The sequence below is a fragment of the Neophocaena asiaeorientalis genome, unplaced genomic scaffold, assembly GCF_003031525.2.
Source record: "Neophocaena asiaeorientalis asiaeorientalis breed wild unplaced genomic scaffold, Neophocaena_asiaeorientalis_V1.1 scaffold436, whole genome shotgun sequence".
Classification (NCBI taxonomy): Eukaryota; Metazoa; Chordata; class Mammalia; order Artiodactyla; family Phocoenidae; genus Neophocaena; species Neophocaena asiaeorientalis.
In genome coordinates, this window is record NW_020172473.1 from 1,023,359 (window position 1) to 1,040,786 (window position 17,428).

At 44.6% G+C, this 17,428-nt stretch overlaps 1 protein-coding gene across 1 annotated transcript in view; it reads right to left on the minus strand.

Annotated features, from left to right (window-relative positions):
• The window catches only part of PCNX2 (pecanex 2), a 263,859-nt gene that overhangs the window by 209,945 nt on the left and 36,486 nt on the right, over positions 1-17,428 (minus strand). The window contains exon 9 of the mRNA XM_024738160.1: positions 4,580-4,715. Coding sequence (XP_024593928.1) covers positions 4,580-4,715 — 136 coding nt within the window. The remainder of the gene's footprint in view (positions 1-4,579; positions 4,716-17,428) is intronic.

Here is a 17,428-nt window from a genome sequence, read left to right on the forward strand (position 1 = left end):
AAAAACCTCACAGTAACTCTTCCACGTAGGTGTTATTATTCTGGAGGCCGAAAGCCCAAGATCAAGGTGTTGGCAGGAGTGGTTTCTTCTGAGGCCTCTCTCCTTGGCTGGCACACGGCCGTCTTCTCCCTGTGTCTTCACATGGTTTCCCTCTATGTGTATCTGTGTCCTGATCTCCGCTTCTTCAAAGGACACCAGCCATACTGGATTAGGTTCTACCCTAATGACCTCATTTTAACTTAGTTACCTCTTTAAAGGTCCTATTCCAAATACAGTCACATTCTGAAGTCATGGGGGTTATGATGGCAGCATATGAATTTTGAGGGAGCCCAAATCAGCCCATAACAACTTCCTTTATCAGAAAATGAGGTTCATCGAATTTCATTATTTGCTTTAAATAGCAAGGAAGCACAGGGCTCGATGTTTCAGTGAATCACAGCAATTATACTTAGCCTGTTTTCTGGTATAAATTTCAAATTCAAATTTTCTTTTCCCCCTGCACCGCGTGGCATGCAGGATCTTAGTTCCCTGACGAGGGATCAAATCCGAACCCCCTACAGTGGAAGCACAGAGTCTTAACCACTGGACCACCAGGTAAGTCTCTCAAATTCAAATTTTTCTCATCGTTTTAATCATTCATTTATTCACTCATCCAACAAATATTTATTATGCAGGTTATATAAGCCAGATATGATATGTAATATAAGCTGAAAATTCAAAGAATAACAAGACAGAGTTTCTACCTTAAAAGGGTTTAGGAACTCCTGGGGAGTAGACAAGCCAACCAGCCTGTGTAACATGGTGACACACACATACATACAAGTATAAACATGTCTATATCTGCATCTATATACCCAGAAGGAGAGAGAGAAGTGAGCCATGGGAGCGAACAAGGTGATTACCCCCAGAAAGGAATAAAGGGGTCTAACGCAGAGCTCCTGGCAAGCATCAGTGATGAAGGAGCTGGCAGGGGTGAGGACCCACAGTGGCGACTAAGGGGGGTTCCATATCTATGACTTAGGTAAACACAGAGACACACTAACCAAGAGGCCGGGTCTGTCTCTGATTCATTAATTAAGCCTCACCCAAGAACAATCGCATCACGCTGCCTGCAAGTCAGGCCTGCAAGTTTTATTCTACGATCAGAAGAAAGAGATTAGTAAAAGTAGGGGGACGGGGTGTAAATTGAACACAAGTCCTTTTTAAGAAACAAGATCATTGCATTTGCTCACCAGCCCCCATATGGATCTGTACTGACAGCACAATACCAAGGTCCGTTTCGTGAACCTGAATTATCAAGAACAGCTTAAATAATGATCAGCACGTTCAGTTTAAGAAGGTACAGAAGTATATAGTACATTTCAGAAATAATCTTTGGTAGAATTAAAACATTTAAGAATATAAAGGGGACTTCCCTGGCAATTCAGTGGTTAAGACTTTGCCTTCCAGTGTAGGGGGTGCGGGGTCGATCCCTGGTCGGGGAGCTAAGATTCCACATGCGTGTGCCAAAAACACCGAAACAGAAAACAGAAGCAATATTGTAACAAATTCAATAAAGATTTAAAAAAAAAAAAAAAAGTGGTCTGCATCAAAAAAAAAAATCTTTAAAAATAAAAAAATGTTTTAAAAAGAATGTAAAGGTCCATGCCCCTCCCCCAATCTACCTGAAAAGATCTACTGTTCAAAATAATGGTACCCTTGCAGCAACATGGATGGACCTAGAGATGATCATACTAAGCGAAGTAAGTCAGAAGGAGAAAGACAAATACCATATGACATCACTTCTATGTGGAATCTAAAATACGATACAAATGGACTTACCTACAAAACTGAAGTAGCGGTGAGGGTGTCCCAGGTGACACATGCTGCACTCAACAGCTGTGAAGAAGGGAGGGGGGAGGGAGGGAGGATGGGGGACGGGAAGTCTGCAGAGCCCTAAGGAATAGGGCTGGGTTTTGCTGGACTATCTAAGAATCAGCTCCTCCTGTTGTGGCTATCCCTGTGCCTCCACTCTCCAGGCAGTGAGCTCACCTGCAGGCCACACCCAGGTTATTTCTCTGCCACCTTCAACTCATCCTCCGCGTTTCGGCTGAGATCTCTCCTCACCGGGGAAGCCTTCCTGATCCCCTGCGTCCTGCCTGGGGCCTCCTGTGCGTCCCATAGCACCCGAGCCTGTCCTTATCACAGGCTCCATCCTACAGAACTGAACTGGTTGACCAGTTATTACAGACTGCCTGAAGGCAGAGGCTGAGGCTCTTTCCCACTGTTTACCTCGCCCTTAGCACAGGGCTGAAGGTACAGTAAATCTTTACCAAATGTGTGTGGGATGATGACCAGGAAACCAACTTAATTTTTATTTCGTGGCCAAAACCTAACTGAATTCCCTGGTGATATCAATTAAACTTGGAAAACTAAACGGTAGAACTAAAGAATTCTTTTCGATATGAGACCTTTATAAATATTTAGGGTCTATATAGGAGCCTGGATAGCAATCTTCATTTTCCCTCCTCTGTACCTACCTAGAGTAAAACTTAAATTGTTTATAAATTCTACTTAAAACTAAGAAAGTTTAAAAAGTTGAAGTTCATCAATGAATTTGGTTAAGTGTTAAAGGTGAAACAATACATACATAAATTTAGTTTTTTATATACTCATTTACATAATCATGCCACTTAACAGAATTTTAAATGTAAAATAAGGAGTACTGTAACTCTTTCTGTTTTATCCATGCAATATTTACTTATCTCTGAGTTTCTGTTCTACCTGGGATGTTTTTCAGACGCTAAGTCAATGGATTTGCATCTCTGACAATCCGAAATTCCTAGTTTCCCTAGGATTCTGCCACCCACAGGATCTGAGATATTTGCATCTTCCCAAACTACCTGAATATTTTTATATAACCTTCCCCTCCTTGTGGGTTCAGTACTGATGCTCTGGAGACGGGGAAGGGTGGTAGGGAGCTGAAGCTTACCCAGGCCTGTCTCAGGAGAAGGCAAGTTTCTCAGAGAAAACCCACATTCTGCAGGGCCGCCCCTGCACTAAGGCTTGTGGTGGGAACTAGTACTGGCCGCCATGGTGGGGCTGGACACAGGGCACGGAGTGCAGAGGGCACAGCTGGGGTCTGAGCCCAGGGGAGCACACGCAGACATAGAAAAGACTGGTGGACCGAAAGATACTGAGGGAGAGGGGGAGGCCGCAGAATGCAGGGTCCTCAGAGCTGGAGGCTAAAGGCAGGGTGGGAGACCCCAGCGCTGCACCCTAACTGGGCAGGACCACCCAGCATGCCCAGGGACCAGGCATCTGCTGGACCAGCCCTGCCTGCTCAGCCATCAGAGGCTCGCTGTCACCTCCACTCGCCTCCCGGGGTGTTGGAAAGCTTCCTCCTGCACCCAGATGTCCTCGAAGGGAGGAGGGGTAGGAGAGACCCAGTACACGAAAGGGAAGACAGCCCTGAAGACTGACCCTTTGAGTTAACTGAATGCTTATTCCTACCGAAGCTCCTTCAAGCCTGAGTGCACCGATTACCCTTCACTCGCTTTTTCAAGTCCTCCCTATGCAGCCCTCCCAACTCGTACCCAGTCAGCAAGAATAAAGACTCCAGAAAAACATGCGGTCAGTTAGAAGATAGCCCAACGTTTTTTCTGCACGTCTGAAAAATAGCGTAAAGATTCCTATCAAGCATCTTTTGGAAAAATTTGGTTAAGCACTCATGAAAATGTATATAAAACTCTTTATTTCTTTTTATAGGTGAGATTCTCTAGAATAAATCAAAACATTGTCAGGAGGAAGGTAAACACAGCAATAAAGAAACTTCACACTAACTTGACAGTATCCCATCTATCACCCTCTTCCTTCAATCTGTACTTACTGAAATCCACCTTCCTTCAAGGTCTAGCCCAATGTCTCTTCTCCTAAGGAGCCTTCTCCATCCTCATTCTCCAAATGCCCTGATGGAATCTGGAGCTCTAAATTCATAACTGGTTGTATGTCTTTGCTCCCATGTTATCTTTTCTTTGCTCTGTGTCCCACAGAGTCTCATTAAAGGTGTAGTGAATAACTGAATGAACATCAGGAAGTTATCTCTTAGTAAAACAGTGCAAGGCTTCATCTTTTAAGCCCCTTGATGATCATGTCATTTGCTCCAAGAATAAAGTCTCTCTTCAAGCCAAGATTCTCTTTAAAAATCTCTGCGTGCTTAAAATATAAGGCTATAATAAATTAATAAAAATCCAGATATTTTCCAAACCATGGGGGGAAAAAATGCCATCCTAACCAAGTGAGCTCTCGTGGAATTTGTGCATCCCGGCAACCAAAGATCAATGTAAATGAATTTCTAATGCTTTTGGAAGAGCAATTAAGACGGTAATAATCCCGCTAGCATGAACGGAAGGGTACCTGTTATCTAAGAGGTTTCTTTTCACATTTGTTCAGTAGACTACCACAAAGTGATATAGCCACAACCCAGCTGACATAAAATTCAGGACAAGACTGGGCTAATTCTATTAGGGAATCCAACCTGGAAACGGGTTTCAGGATCCCTGCTTCTGGAACATTCACAAACGGTAATGCTGGGACGTACCCGTGGGGTTTCTGACTGGGTCCTCCGAGCCACCATCAGCAACAGCTGTTGTTGCAAGGCACTGACCACAGGGTCCCCTGAAGAAGGATCTTGACTCTCGGAAGTTGTGGTACTGGACGAGCTGCTCTGTATGTCTCTGAGGATGGGCAAAACAAATGCTTCGGTTACCTGGAAGTACCAGAAGTCATCTACTTATTACATGCAAACACAAGGGCAGCAGGGATCCTTAATGCAGGTCACGGGTAAGCCTCTGCCACCTTGCATGAGCGGTTCAAAGTCGAAAATTGCGTGTGCCATGCCACCTTCAGGCAGAAGAGCTATCACCTTGCACACATTCAACATGGAACTCCAGTTTTATGCAATCATCCAAGACGGTGTGCTTCAGAAGAGATGAGGTCCCTCCCTGGCCTCTGGGGTAAATCCCGGTCATCCCACACCCATCATGAGAACTCCGACCACCCCGGCCAGCCCTAGCACAGGAGTGTAATGCTATTCTAAGAGGCTACCGCAGAGCAAAGGGGAGGCAGCCGTGGATAAGGATGCTCACGAGCAAGTTTTTCTATTTCTTCTTTTTTTTTCAGTGTTTTTACCTTTAAAATTTTTTTTTGATTTATTTATTTTTTATTGAAGTAGAGTTGATTTACAATGTTATGTTAGTTTCAGGTGTACAGCAACGTGATTCAGTTACATTATAGACATATATGTATATGTATGTATTCTTTTTCAGATTCTTTTCCCATATAGGTTACTACAAAATACTGAGCAGAGCTCCCTGTGCTCTACGGCAGGTCCTTGCTGATTATCTACTTTATATACAGTAGTATGTATATGTTACTCCCAAATTCCTAATTTATCCCTCCCCCCATCTCTCCCCTTTGGTAAACATAAGTTTGTTTTCTAAGTCTGTGAGTCTGTTTCTGTTTTGTAAATAAGTTCATTTGTATCATTTTTAGATTCCACATATAAGTGATATCATATGGTATTTGTCTTTCTCTTTCTGACTTACTTCACTTAGTATGATCATCTCTAGGTCCATCCACGTTGCTGCAAATGACATTATTTCCTTCTTTTCTATAGCTGAGTAATATTCCATTGTATATATGTACCACATCTTCTTTATCCATTCATCTGTCAATGGACATTCAGGTTGCTTCCATGTCTTGGCTATTGTAAATAGTGCTGCAATGAACATTGGGGTGCATGTACCTTTTCGGATTATGGTTTTCTCTGGATATATGCCCAGGAGTGGGATTGCTAGATCATATGGTAGCTCTATTTTTAGTTTCTTAAGGAACCTCCATACTGTTTTTCCATAATGGCTGTACCAATCTACACTCCCACCAACAGTGTAGGAGGGTTCTACTTCTTAAAAGGTAACAAAAGTAAGAGACTATCCCTCTCCTGACCTTTAGACACTATGTGAGTCAGAAACCCTTGGAGCTGCAGCAGCGATACTGCCATCGTGAGGGACAAGCCCGAGGACGGCAGAGCTGAAAGACAGAAGGAAACTAGTTTCTTGATGACCAACCAACCCTGCACTGATCAAGCCTTTGGACTTCCTGTTTCTGAAATAACACATCTTATTATTGTTTCAAGCATTTTTCTTTTTTCTTTTAATATTTATTTAGTTACTTAGTTGCAGCACGCGGGCTCCTCAGTTGTGTTGCTGCACAAGCCACCTCAAGAATGCAGACGTTGCGCTAATGTCACCCCCTTCCTTTTTTTATTTATTTTTTTATTGAAGTGTTGTGTTAGTTCCTGATGTACAGCAAAGTGATTCAGTGATACATTATAAACATATTCTTTTTCATATTCTTTTCCATTACAGTTTATTACAGGATTTTGAATATAGAACCCTGTGCTATATAGTAGGGCCTTGCTGTTTATCTATTTTATATATAGTAGTTTGTATCTGCTAATCCCAAACTCCCACTCCATCCCTCCCCCACCCCCTCTCCCTCTTGGCAACCACAAGTCTGTTCTCTGTGTCTGTGAGTCTGTTTCTGTTTCATACATAGGTTCATTTGTGTCATATTTTGCATTCCACATATAAGCGATATCATATGGTATTCGTCTTTCTCTGTCTTTGACTCACTTCACTTAGTATGATAATCTCTAGGTCCATCCATGTTGCTGCAAACGGCATTATTTTGTTCTTTTTTCTAAGGCTGAGTAGTAATGCCTTCTGATTTCTAATCTCACGTTTCAGTACAAAGTTTCTAACAAGTTTTTAGACCCTTCTTTTTCCCAACTCCCTACTACTGTATTCACAAATATACAAATGCTTATTCTACAGGAACAGTGTTTAAAATACGTCCACTATTCTCACATACGTGCTCACAAACACACAGATTTCTCTACATTTTTGAGACATGATTTATGGCTATTTGATGATACGTTCAATAAAGGCCTCCTTCAATAACCATTCAATAATGGTTTCTAAGTAAAGAACCACTTAGGAAACATCGTACATTAACACCAGGGTTTGAGAAATGAGTCAGGTGGGATAAGCACATGGATTTTGAAAACTTAAACATCCTATCCTTCCATTATTTCTATGATTGTTCCATAAAGAGTGCTTTTGCTTTCTGACCATACTAGTGGTGTAATGTGTGTCACTAATAGAGAAAAAAATTTAGATTTATAAAGACAGTGTTCATTCAAGCTTTTGTACTTTGTACAGAAACCTCTGAGGACTGTAATTCTGTCATTTCATAGCTAAATACAATAGGATCGAAAACATCTTGTTAATACAAATTTAGAGAAACCTAAAACTCAGCAAATGCCAGAACTTCACTAAAACCAAAAGACTGATCTGACTTCACTGTAGGTAACGTAGGTGATGACTATAAATAGGCAGGAGCAGTATGGAAATGTGAGAAAATCTAGACGGTGTACAGCGCCCTCTATTGCCAACTGAAATAAACTAAGAACAGACTACTGTCGAAGGTGTAACAAAGTTATTTCAGAGCAACCTTCCTCCTGCCAGGGCCTCCTGGCAGGAAAAACGGTCCAAAAGGAAGTGTCAATCCAGCTGAATTTTTTGCATGTTTGTTTTTGTTTTGTTTTGTTTTGTTTTTTGCGGTACGTGGGCCTCTCACTGTTGTGGCCTCTCCCGCTGCGGAGCACAGGCTCCGGACACGCAGGCCCAACAGCCATGGCTCACGGGCTCAGCCGCTCCACAGCATGTGGGATCTTCCCGGACCGGGGCACGAACCCGTGTCCGCTGCATTGGCAGGTGGATTCTTAACCACTGCACCACCAGGGAAGTCCCAGAAAGATTCTTTTCTGAGCTTTATGACTGGTATGTCCTCACCAGAAAACCCATCTTGTCATGTGTATATGAGCTTCCTATTTGGCCAGGAGGAGACGTGTAACGCTGCTTCCAGAGGATAAAGAGATTTATCTTCTTCGTGTGGCATAGTTTTCTGGGGTCCTAATGTTGAAGTTGTAATCCACAGGCGCCAGCTTGTCCACTCAGGATCCAAAGAGGCTATGATGTCACAAAAATCACTCAGTGGACAGAACTCTTCCTATACCAACCCTCCAAGAATTCCCACCCATCTTCCTTTTCTTGTATCTCTCTCAGACTATCTGCTACTTATTCTCCTGAGAGAATAGCAGTTATTCTATGGGCTGTGAGCTCAAGGATCATCCAGAAAGTCTCTGTTGGGGCGGGGGGGGATACATTAGGAGATTGGGAGTAACAGATACACACTACTGTATATAAAACAGATAAGCAGGGCTTCCCTGGTGGCGCAGTGGTTGAGAGTCCTCCTGCCGATACAGGGGACGTGCGTTCGTGCCCCGGTCCGGGAAGATCCCACATGCCGCGGAGCGGCTAGGCCCGTGAGCCATGACCGCTGAGCCTGCGCGTCCAGAGCCTGTGCTCCGCAACGGGAGAAGCCACAACAGTGAGAGGCCCGCGGACCGCAAAAAAAAAACCAAACACACAGATAAGCAACAAGGACCTACCACATAGCACAGGGAACTCTACTCAATATTTTATAATAACCTATATGGGAAAAGAATCTGGAAAAGAATATATATGTATAACTGAATCACTCTGCTGTCCACCCGAAATTAGCACAACCTTGTAAATCAACCATACTTCAATTAAAAAAGAAAACCTCAAAACATAGTCTCTGTTTCACTAACTTAAGGCTGGAGATTTCCCCCCATATTAATAAATATAATGCGAAAGTGCTAAGTTTCAAGAGACATTTCTTCCTCTAAAACAGCGATGGAAATGGAAATATTCCAACCCTGCAGTAATCACACTCTGAACTACAACAGAGCAGCCGTTGCACATCTGGCCTTGGTTTTCTTGCTCTCTGGTTTATCTCTGGACAACTAGTTTGGTTCAGAGCTAGAGCAGAGATAAATTTATTTAAACGAGATCGAATCCAGAGCAACAGCAGAAATAGTGATTACTGGTGGAAACTACAAAGAGAGCAGCCACTAGAAGGAAATAAAGATGGACCAGGGGCCAGAATGGTGCACTTCCTTATGGACAGAGCTGGGTCTCAAAGTCACAGTGACCCCATTGCGCTATACTGCTCTCCCCAGGTCTTCGCTCATCTAAGCTTCTGTAAGCAACACACAACTGAAATGCGTGTGCTGCTGCGTTTTCCCATTGATGTGGAAAGAAATCCTTGAAACTCTTCATCTTCCCCGGATCTCAAAACTTACAATCCACCCTCCCGAGGAAGAGGGCCTGTCTTTTTCTGCCTGTCCTTCCTGGTTTCCCAGGCTTACTCGGGCGCCATGGAAACAAGCCACCCAGAGGAGCAAGCCTAGAGATGAAAGTCCAGCCATGTGTTCAATATGTGGGATATTTAAATAAAGCAGCACTGTTTTGGAAACTATAACCTGTTATTTAGAATTTGAACAGGGATTCTTGTTTTAAAGGCTGTAAACAGTTCTTCTTTTATAGGACAGCAAGATTCGTCTGTGCCTTTGAGAAAAAGGGAACACCAGCCTGGGAGCTTGTGAGGGCCTCCAGCACGGGATCTGACTGCCATCATGTGGCAGCCGGGGCTGTGACCACAGGGACAGAATCCCACCGTGTGGCAGGGCCTCTTCCCAGGGGTTCAGAGAACGTGCCTCGGAGAACAGAAGTCTTTCTAGAGTCAACCTCATAAACTTTCCATCCTTATGACTCTGTGCCTGGATGTTTAATCTCTCTAGTGTGTCTAAGAAAACAAAGCGGGACTACAGTGAAAGGATCTGATAGTAACAACTGGAAAACAAGAGAGAGGACACCGGCCTATGGACAGCAGGAACTCTGCAGAGGCACACCCCTGCATGGTCACCTGCTTTTTTCCAGATACTTCCACCTCTATGTGGGTGATCAAAGGCACCAAGAATCCCCGGAAGTTTTTTAATTAACTCAGTAACACATAACTCTATCATGCAAATCAACAGAGTGAGGTAGCTACACACATAGTCTCAAATATTTATCACTGGAGTTGACGTTTTCAACTCATGCCTGAATGGTACACAGAACTGGGCGTATCTGATATTGGGAGCATTCACAACATTTCATATTTTGCAAACCTAATTGACTAACATCCATGCCCCACGTTCTGGCTGAGCTGATGCAAACCAGGGATCACTATTTCTTCTGACTAACGTTAAGAAGAAGGTCTAAGAGAGGTGATTATTTTTTACAAGTTTCCGCCTGCTTACCTTCTTTGAGATCCAGGTACACACGTAAGCACGGTGGCTTTAAAGGGCTTTCCTGAGAGCTGATCCCAGTACGTAACAGAGGCTTTACTGAGACCAGGGTCAGAGAGGCTACTAATAATAATGTCAGCAAAAATGTCAGAACTCTGAGAAGGCCATAAAGACTAAGTACGCCGCAGTCCACCTTTGGAATATAGTACCTAATGGGTTTAGAGGTTAGAGTAGCCTTCAAAAATAAGCCTAATTTATAACCATAACAATATCTGTTTCGATACGTACTGTAACGATTCATTAACAAATAGAAGCCCAAAATAAGTGAATCCGGACAAATAAATAGATGAGTACCCATGTAATCTACTCTACTTTTTAAATAGAAACAATTGAGGTACAAAAATCCCCCAGTAAAAACCCTGTAAACTAAACTTGCTCCAGAATGAGTCTTTCCATTCAGTAGCCTACCAAACCTATTTTATGAGTAACAGATACTCAAAATGAATATAAATACTATGTCTTTCCATAGGATTTCACTGGAGAGCAGACAATATGCATTTTCGCATGCATTTAAAAAAAATTTTATGTGCATTTTCATGAGATTGCTTATGACACTAGAAAAGGTTTTCTAATACTAAAGCATGGTTATATATCTTTTACAAGAGAAAGCTCTTCTATGTTACTTGGAAGAATTTATAGACGAAAGACATGTAAATTGTTGCTGAACAAAGAACAGAAACTATCAAGCTTTCATTGCAAGACCTCCAGGGGAAATAACAAAAGTCCACTCTGCAGTGAACCCTTCAGACACAAAACGCACTTCAACTTCTAGGCAGCTTCACCTTCAACCTCCTAGGCAGACGGCCTACTTCAACTTTGATTTTCTAGGTAGATGAGCTCATCTTAGGCTCTGAGCTGCTGAATCAGTCCTGTGTCCTGGGTAATGAGTTTATCCTCTGAAATTTTTTTAAGTAGCAATTCTACATTCTGCAACTCAAGCCATAATTCCCTTATTCTAGTTTCTGAGGAAAGCAGAACTAGGTGAGATAGTGTTACCAAAGGTACCTGCTTTCTGGACAGTTATTGTACAACCGGAAAATACTGCCTGTATTTCTTCAGCAGTCAATGAGAAATGTATTGGTTCCCACAATGACAGAGAGGCCAAGGAGGGAAATTCGTTTCCTCTCCTGGTTTCCTCCAGGAATCCCCAAAGAGACATAGAAGTTACACTGCAAACCCTTCCCTATTCATACTTGGGAGTTAGGGATATAAAACTGTCACATGGCAACTGGGCTTAACAATGGCGAAGAGGAATGGCGTTCTTGCCAATGGTAAGAATCAGTGGTTTAATGGCTAGTTAGAGGCAATCCTAGCCACTGAAGTCGCCTCAGAGGGAAAAGGCTGCTTTTCTAATATCTTCCATGGTTGAAGGGCTTAGAAACTGCCCCAACTAGGAATCCTTCCAAGTTCAAAATCAAAGTTTATGTTTACTACAGTAGGAGAGCTCTAAATGTAATGGCATTAAAAGCCAGAAATAAAATAGTAAACTACCTTCTGTAAAACTGCCACAGAGGCCAAAATGTTCTAACACAACAGGCCGACAGGGAGAATACAAAGTACTGAACCACCTTAAAATCTCATCAAGTGACTCATAAAAGCGCTAGAGGAAAGGCTTCCCTTGGCCTTTTGCTCTCTTGCCGTATAAAGTCATGGTGAACTTCAGCCACTGTCCTACTGCTTCTGTTTGGAGACAGTTTAACAATAGCTAACATCTTCTCAGTGCCCCTATGAGAGGTACTGGGCTAAGCACCGCGTATACTATTATATTTTGCTTTCAAAGCCGCCCACTGAACTTATTACTAGTATTATTTCCATCTATGCATTAGAAAACCGGTGCTTAAGGTGGTTAAGTAAACCTGCTCAACGTCAAACCAAAAGTTACTCTTCGTGCAAGAACGGGAACCTGGGCCAGTCCAAGGCGAAAGCTCAAGTTCACGCCACAGGACACGACCCCTCTGATGTCAGGGAAGTGTGGACCCCAATGTCAGCTTTTCCACCACAGTTGCCTCCCACATGGACAGAGAGAATCGTTTCCTCCTCATTGAATGGAACACGGGACTGGAGAACCTAATTGGAGACTCAACCTTGATTTCTACAGTGAGGGGTTATAAAAGTCATTTTGCAGGGGGTTTCTTCCCATTTTTAAAAGGAGAAGATAACATTCTGTATTCAAATATGTAGAGCAGGCAAACTGCTATTGCTTCTGGCTCTTCCCCTCCAACAGCCTCAAGGTGAGAGCGTTATCTGTGGATGTCCTTTTGATAATCCCACCTTCACTGGGTTGTTTCTCTCTGCAAAGAGGTCCTATTACTCCTGCGGCAAGTAGAACAAAGCGTGAGTGCCGTCACGGACCGCCTCTGCCCCTCCTGTCCGCCTCTTACCTGCCATCCCTAAATGCCCGGCTCACGTCTGCTGTCCAGAACTCGGATCGGACCGCCTTTGTCATCTCCAACGATTAACTTGATTCAGTGCACTATTCACTGAACACCTACCTACAGAGAGCTAAGTGAGGGCTATCAAGGCCCTCTAGCCATGGTCACTTTTCTTTAGAAAAGAACAGTCTGGAAGAAGAGCTGGGAGAGTCCTGCATCTGGGAGAATGTGGTAAGCACTCCTCTGATGACAGCATGGAGGGATGGATTTATTGCCAGGGTAGGGACAAGGGAAAGATGGATAAAAGAGGCAGATGGTAATGTGTGCTTTGAAGGAAGAGAACTCCAGAAGGTAGATGTGAGTGGAGAAGGGCGTTCTAGGCAAAGAAGGGCACACACCAGGAAGAGGAAGGGCTGAAGGTCGGTTCCACGGGCCGCAGGGGGAGGAGAGGTGAGGCAGGGGCTGCGAAGGGGGCCTGGAGGAGTGGGGGGCCGCATAAGGGCACCCCGAGATCACATGTGTTAGCAAGGGGGCTGCTCCACCCTGGTCTCAGAGTACCAGGTGAGGGCCCGGGCTTAGGGAGCCCACAGGCCGCGGCCAGCCACAAACACGCCATCTGTGGCCTGTGGCATTTCAAAAGAAATTAAAATCGACAACATTAAACAAAATAGATTTTTACAGATACATGGGCATTTCTAGCTCCTTGTGGAAAGACCTGGAAAATCTGCTCACCCAGGCCTCCCAAGCTGGCATAAGCACCCTGAAGATAAGAAGAAGCAGCCCTCTGAGGGCAGGACAAATACCCTCCAAAGGACTCAGCACCCAACACCCCTAGCATTCAACCCTGGGCCCACTTCACCTGACTGAGCGCCAGGGAACTGAGGCTGCAGCCCCTGCTGGGGGGACAGTGCAGGGGGTGGGATTTAAGTGTCCCCTGTTCACTTACTTAGGTACTGACGTTGGGCCTGTTTCTTCATCAGTCTTAGTTTCCTTTTCTGTCAAATGGAGTGAATATCACCTACCTCTGTTGTGTCGGGCGGATGAAATGGGATAATTTAATACTTAGCACAGTGCTTAGAGCAAGATACATCTTTAGTAACGATGGCTGCTGCCACCATAACTGTGACAGGAAAACACTTCCTTCAGGGCCAGGAACTGCCAGGACGTTGCTTCCCACAGAAAGGCACACTGGAACGCAGGTGTAAGGTGTTGAGTGCCCTGGCCCTTCCAAGTTACAAATTCCTGACCCGCTGTCATTGCACTTGATCAGCTGTGTGCTGCTCTGATGTGTCTTTACCTCTAGCATTAAAGAAACAGATGGGGCTTCCCTGGTGGCTCAGTGGTTAAGAATCCGCCTGCCAATGCAGGGGACACAGGTTTGAGCCCTGGTCCGGGAAGATCCCACATGCCGTGGAGCAACTAAGCCCCTGCGCCACAACTACTGAGCCTGCGCTCTAGAGCCCGTGAGCCACAACTACTGAGCCCACGAGCCACAACTACTGAAGCCTGCGTGCCTAGAGCCCGTGCTCCACAACAAGAGAAGCCACTGCAATAAGGAGCCCGTGCACTGCAACAAAAAGTAGCCCCCGCTCACCGCAACTAGAGAAAGCCTGCACGTGGCAACAAAGACCTAACGCAGCCAAAAATAAAATTAAATTAAAAATTAAAAAAAAAAAAGTAACAGATGACACACGCACACAGGTATGTTAATGCAGGGATTAATATATTCAAATTCAACCAGCTCGCTTGCTGTCATCCTATTTTAGCACAAGTTTTCTTTCATACAACCAATTCGAAAATACCCAAACCGTCACTACAACACGCGCTCCCATGGAAGCCAAGCCTTACTGCAAATCCAAAGAAATTAGCCTCCCGTGCATGGGTGGCATGGCTTTCAACATCTCTGAGTCTGGAGGAGTGTGAGGCTGTTGGAATATCTACCATAAGCCTGTCAGACAGCAGCTGAAATCCAGAAGATCATCTGACTCTACAGAGGACTGAGCCATTTTTTCTGAGCATGAATTAAACAGATGGCGCCCCCGTAAGTGCTTTTCCAGAACCGCCCTGGGAACAGCTTCAACGCTATAATTTTGCTAAGTGAAGTGACTCGAGTTTTGTGCTCGAGCATCAAACGGGAAGCACCATACATCTCCTATGACCAAACGGGCCACTGAAAGGCCACGGTACTCCAGAACAAAGTCCCCTCTAAAGGACTAACTTATTTCAAAGAGTAATAGTACAGAGGACATGTATATTCTCAAGTAATAGTCTACACATATAATAGCAGACGTGTATATTATTTTTTTATCTTTAGGCACAAGAAAGAGATGTGCGTGGCTATGGGCCATTTCTTTCCTAGAACTCTTAACACCAATGCCCTGTAAAACTTCCTTGGGGAAAGAACAGGGAGTCGAGCACTTAGAACTTAGCATGTGGTGCTGGTGGGCCACGACCCTGTCCATCGGAACGTTCACATACAAGAAATGTAAGAGATAGACAGGGACATTTATAAAAGAAAGCTGCTTTTATAAAATTTGATCGTTATTCTCTTTAAAGAAGCACAGTCATTAATTCAATTGCCGTTTAACCAGAAGGAGAGCCCCAGGTGTCATCTGCCGATTTTTGTCGCCCGGCATCCATCCACCCAACTCCAAATTTCCCACTGAAGAGCTGCCCCCATACATTCTCAGAGGGAACCTGTCCAGCTCTGTGTATGAACACAGACGCCAGCCAAGTACTTGCCTTGGTAATCGGGCTCAGGGCTCCAGGTGGCCCAGTCAGAACGAAGGAGATACAAAGTGAGACTTAAATTGGGGTTTATGGGAAAGAAGCATCTCATCCCCAGTGGACATGAGTGAGAGAAGACGTAAGTGGGGCTGCTGCAGACATCTTTTGACTGTCAGGGTGAACTGTTTGAGAGTGATGCCAAAACAGAGCAACGGGAGGGGTGACGGAGAAAGAGAAACCACACCCTTGAAGACATCTACCCAAGACGTCTCCGTTACCTGGCCTCCAAATTCCCATTTCGGTGAAGGCTGTTGGACTTGGATTTCTCTCATGTGTAACAGAAAGGGTCTAACTGTTCTATGTACATGAAGAGGCAGATCTAGGGACATAATGGCATTCTGGGACTCCTCTAAGCCACAGGGCTTGACAGGAAAACTCAGCACAAACACATTCGGTGTCGTCCAGCAGTGCCCAAACCTACCCTGGGCAACAGCTCTTTCACCAGAGTACATGCACCGCGGCAAAGCCAAGCCCAGGCGGGTCTCGAAATGGAGGGCAAGTTAAACAAAAAAGAGCTCTAACGTGGGAAAGAAATGCAGAGGAAACAAAAGAAAGCAAGGGTTGGAGGAAAACTAATAAAGAGAGAGAAATTAAGGGGAGAAAGCGAGTTAATGGTGTCTCTTCGTGAGGCACGGTCTAAGGAAGCGGGACTTACTGAAAACCCTACAGGCACTCTCTTTCATTCTTATCTGCACACTGTGTATTATTCGTTTTTTAAGACTCTGGATATGTGGTCTTATTCTAACTGGCATTACCGGCAAAAGCAGTTCAAGTATTTTCCTCGGGGAAAAGTGTAGTCCATTTATCTGGGAAAATAAACATGAAAAAGCCATGTAAATTTATTTGGGGATAAAATAGGAGGCGTGTTTTTGTTCCAAATTTAGTTTAAAAACACAACAGCCTTCAACCGAGGATTGTAGAATAACAGGACAGCTTTTCAAGCTGTGCTCTCATGTAATTATTTTGTCTGAAGAAAGCTGCCACCTTAGATGACTCAACCCATCAAACCACTGTAACAAAATGTCTCAGAGGCTGGAACTAAGATGGGGGTGGCAGCCTGCTCTCTCCTCTTGGGTCTCCGTTGGCATGAGTGCTTTGCATGCTTTCTGGGTGGAGAAGGAGAATTTTGTTGTGTCTGTTTTGATTGGAACTTGGGTACCTGAGGGAGACAGAGGAAGAGTGGAAGGCATGTGGGTGATGGAGGCGGTGCCTGTCTCCCCCGAGGACTGACTCTGGACCCGAGCAGGCTGCTTCAGGGTCGGCGCCCAGGTTGGGTGGTGAGGCCAGGAGAGCTATCACCTAGCGCACCCATCAGATCTACCATGACGGCTGACACCAGCATTCCTGAGAAGGTGAGAAGCAGCAGGGGTGACCAGAGGACACCCTAAAAGGTTGCCACATGCCAGAATCCCACCTGGAGGCCAGATTGCAGGGGCAAGAACAGACTTTGTTCTAGGCACACTGGAACAGGCATACCTGCTAAGGAAACTTTGACCTTAGGAAGGAACACTGCGCCCCAGAATCTGGAAGTAGGGTTCCTGTAACTCCCTTGACCCTCTCCAGGCGTGAAGCCTAAGGCATCCCCGTGACATGACACAAGTCTTCCATACATCCTCAAATAGGCGTACACCTCTAGAGAAATGTACGCGAAAAGTCTCCTCCCTTACTCAGAGCAAGCCACTGAGGCACGGCCCTGTGGGTTATCCTCAAAGAATCTTGAAGTCCAGGACGAAGGATGAATTCAGTCCACCAATGATAAGATTTACAGCTTGCCCAACGCCACCATTAATCCACGTACGTTCTGGATACGCAAGCGAATTCAATATCAACTTAATTAACGTGATCAAGAAAGTTACTCAACACACGCTAAAGGAGAAGAGAAAGGATGTTTAGATCATCTATCTACAAAAGAGCTTGTCGGCGCGGATGAGAACTAACCACATCTCTAGTC